Source organism: Salvelinus sp. IW2-2015, linkage group LG30 (genome assembly GCF_002910315.2).
Source record: "Salvelinus sp. IW2-2015 linkage group LG30, ASM291031v2, whole genome shotgun sequence".
Lineage (NCBI taxonomy): Eukaryota > Metazoa > Chordata > Actinopteri > Salmoniformes > Salmonidae > Salvelinus > Salvelinus sp. IW2-2015.
This window is the reverse complement of record NC_036869.1, coordinates 8,607,899-8,610,175: the sequence shown is the minus strand read 5'-3', so window position 1 is coordinate 8,610,175 and position 2,277 is coordinate 8,607,899. Positions and strand designations below refer to the sequence as shown.

General features: G+C 49.1%; 1 protein-coding gene across 1 annotated transcript in view; it reads right to left on the bottom strand.

Annotated features, from left to right (window-relative positions):
* LOC111954807 (PHD finger protein 14) overlaps positions 1 to 2,277 on the bottom strand; it is a 139,105-nt gene that overhangs the window by 101,117 nt on the left and 35,711 nt on the right. The window contains exon 12 of the mRNA XM_023974716.2: positions 1,980 to 2,112. Coding sequence (XP_023830484.1) covers positions 1,980 to 2,112 — 133 coding nt within the window. The remainder of the gene's footprint in view (positions 1 to 1,979; positions 2,113 to 2,277) is intronic.

Sequence of the window (2,277 nt, the reverse complement as noted above, 5' to 3'; positions counted from 1 at the left end):
TTACGTAAGGGGAGAGGAGAGAAAGAGGATCAGAAGGTTAACGTAAGAGGGGAGAGAGGAGAGAAGGAGACAGGTTAAAACGTAAGGGCAGAGCAGAGAGAGAGAGACAGAGTTACGTGTGAGCGGAGAGAAGACGAGAGAGACAGGGGTACGTAAGGGGAGAGAGAGAGAGAGAGACAGGTTACGTAGAGGGAAGAAGAAAGAGGTTACGATAGAAGGGGGAGAGAAAGAGCAGGGCACTTACGATAGAGGGAGAGAAACAGGTTCGTAGGGCGGGGAGAGAAACATTGTAGCGTAGAGGGAGAAGAAACAGGCTTACATCGGGGTACGAGAGAGACAGGTTACGGTAGGGGGAGAGAGAGACAGGTTAACGTAGGGGGGGAGGAGAGAGACAGGTTACGTAAGGCGAAGAGAGAGAGGAGGTATTACGATAGGGGAGAGAGAGAGACATTACGTAGTGGAAGAGAGAGAGCAGGTTACGTAGGAGGAGAGAAGAGCGAGAAGCGAGATACGTAAGGGAGCGGAGAGAGAAACAGTTACGTAGGGGGGAGAAGAGAGAAGAAGAGAGAGACAGGGTTACGTAGTGGGAGCAGAGCAACCAGAGGGAGAGAGAGACGAGAGGAGAGAACGGAGGGGAACCAGAGAGGAGGAGAACAGAGTTGAACGTAAGTGGGGAAGAAGAGAGAGAGACAGCGTTACATAGTGGGAGAGCGAGAGAGGAACAGGGTGTAACGTAGGAGGACCAGAGCGAAGAAGAGAAAGACAGGATCATACGTCTAAGGGGGAGATGAGAAGGAGAGACATGAGAAGTGAGCGAGAAGACAGGTTATGAGGTCTAGGATGAGAGAGAGAGACGACAGATTATGTAGGCGGAGAGGAACGAGAGACTTCATATTATCTCCAGAGATTATAGGTCTACTCCTGTCTCCGACTACCCACCCGGCGCACTCAACAACCCCAGGCCAGACCGCGCACTCAAAAAACCCACCCCGCGCCACTTCAAAAACCCACCCGGGCGCACTCAAAACCCACCCTGCGCACTCACCCTGTCAGGGGCTTTATAGCCGTATCTGTAGCTAGACTTCTAATCTTAACGATCCTTCTCGCTCGATCCCCCTCTCCGTCTTTCTCCAACTCTCTCACCGTCTCCAAGGCCGGGGCTGCTTCTCTCTCCTTCTCTCTTTCTCTCTTTCTATGCATCTCTCGCTCCCTCTCTCCGTGTAAAAGCATGTCGAGCGGTGCAATTAGCAACACACACTCCATTAATAAGGCTTAATACACGTGGCAGAAAGACTCAACGCTACATTAACTCTTCTGACTTTAACGCTGCTGTTTTATTCCCTTCTTCATTGGGCCTGATGGAGCGAAGCTGCCCTGCGCCGCCACACCCAAGTCACATGGCGAAGGATAGATGAAAGGAGATAGAGAGAGAGCGAGCGAAACGGCAAGGGCCACAGAGATGGAGGGAGAAAGAGATGAATAGAGCGAGAGATGAGAGATGGAGAGAGCTAGACGGAGGAAGAACAACAGGGCTCTTAAAATGGTATTTTTCATGGTACATAGTAAAACGGTGGTTAATGTATTGTAGAGCAAAGCGATGCGGTTTATGAATGACACACTGTGTGTGTTTCTGAAGACTAGAGGCCATGCAGTACAAAGACATAGCACAGCTTCAGTGTGAGGACTCAGAGCAACGCTACTGGAGAATCACTGGTAAACCCCTAGTGACTGGTTGATAACAGTGCGGATTAACATTTTGTCCACTATCTCCCTGGCCGTGTCTACTACCACAGAGAAGTCAAGCAAGCATTTTATTAGGTGACTTTACGGCCTGTACCAAATCAAATCTAATTTTATTGGTCRCATACACATATTTAGCAGATGTTATTGCGGATGTAGCGAAATGCTTGTGTTCCTAGCTCCAACACCACTACTAAACTAGTTGTAGTCGACAAGCAGCTTCTTCAGGTTCTTCTAACAGTGTGTGTTTTCCACCACCACTAACCTTGTTGTAGTCGACGTGCAGTTTCTCCTGCTCACTCTCCAGCTTGTCTTTCAGGTTCTTCTGTTCAGAGATATTGTCCTGGATCTGAATCATCCTCATGTTCCTCTCTGCATAGCAATAAGGACACCAATCAATAAACCACCATCACAATCTACACACATCAATAGGACCGATCCCAATCTATCTCCATCTATACACAGGAAAAGGCAGACGAGAAACACGGTGTGCCAATCTGATGGGAGATAGCTGGGGAGTGGGGGATGTTGTTCTGA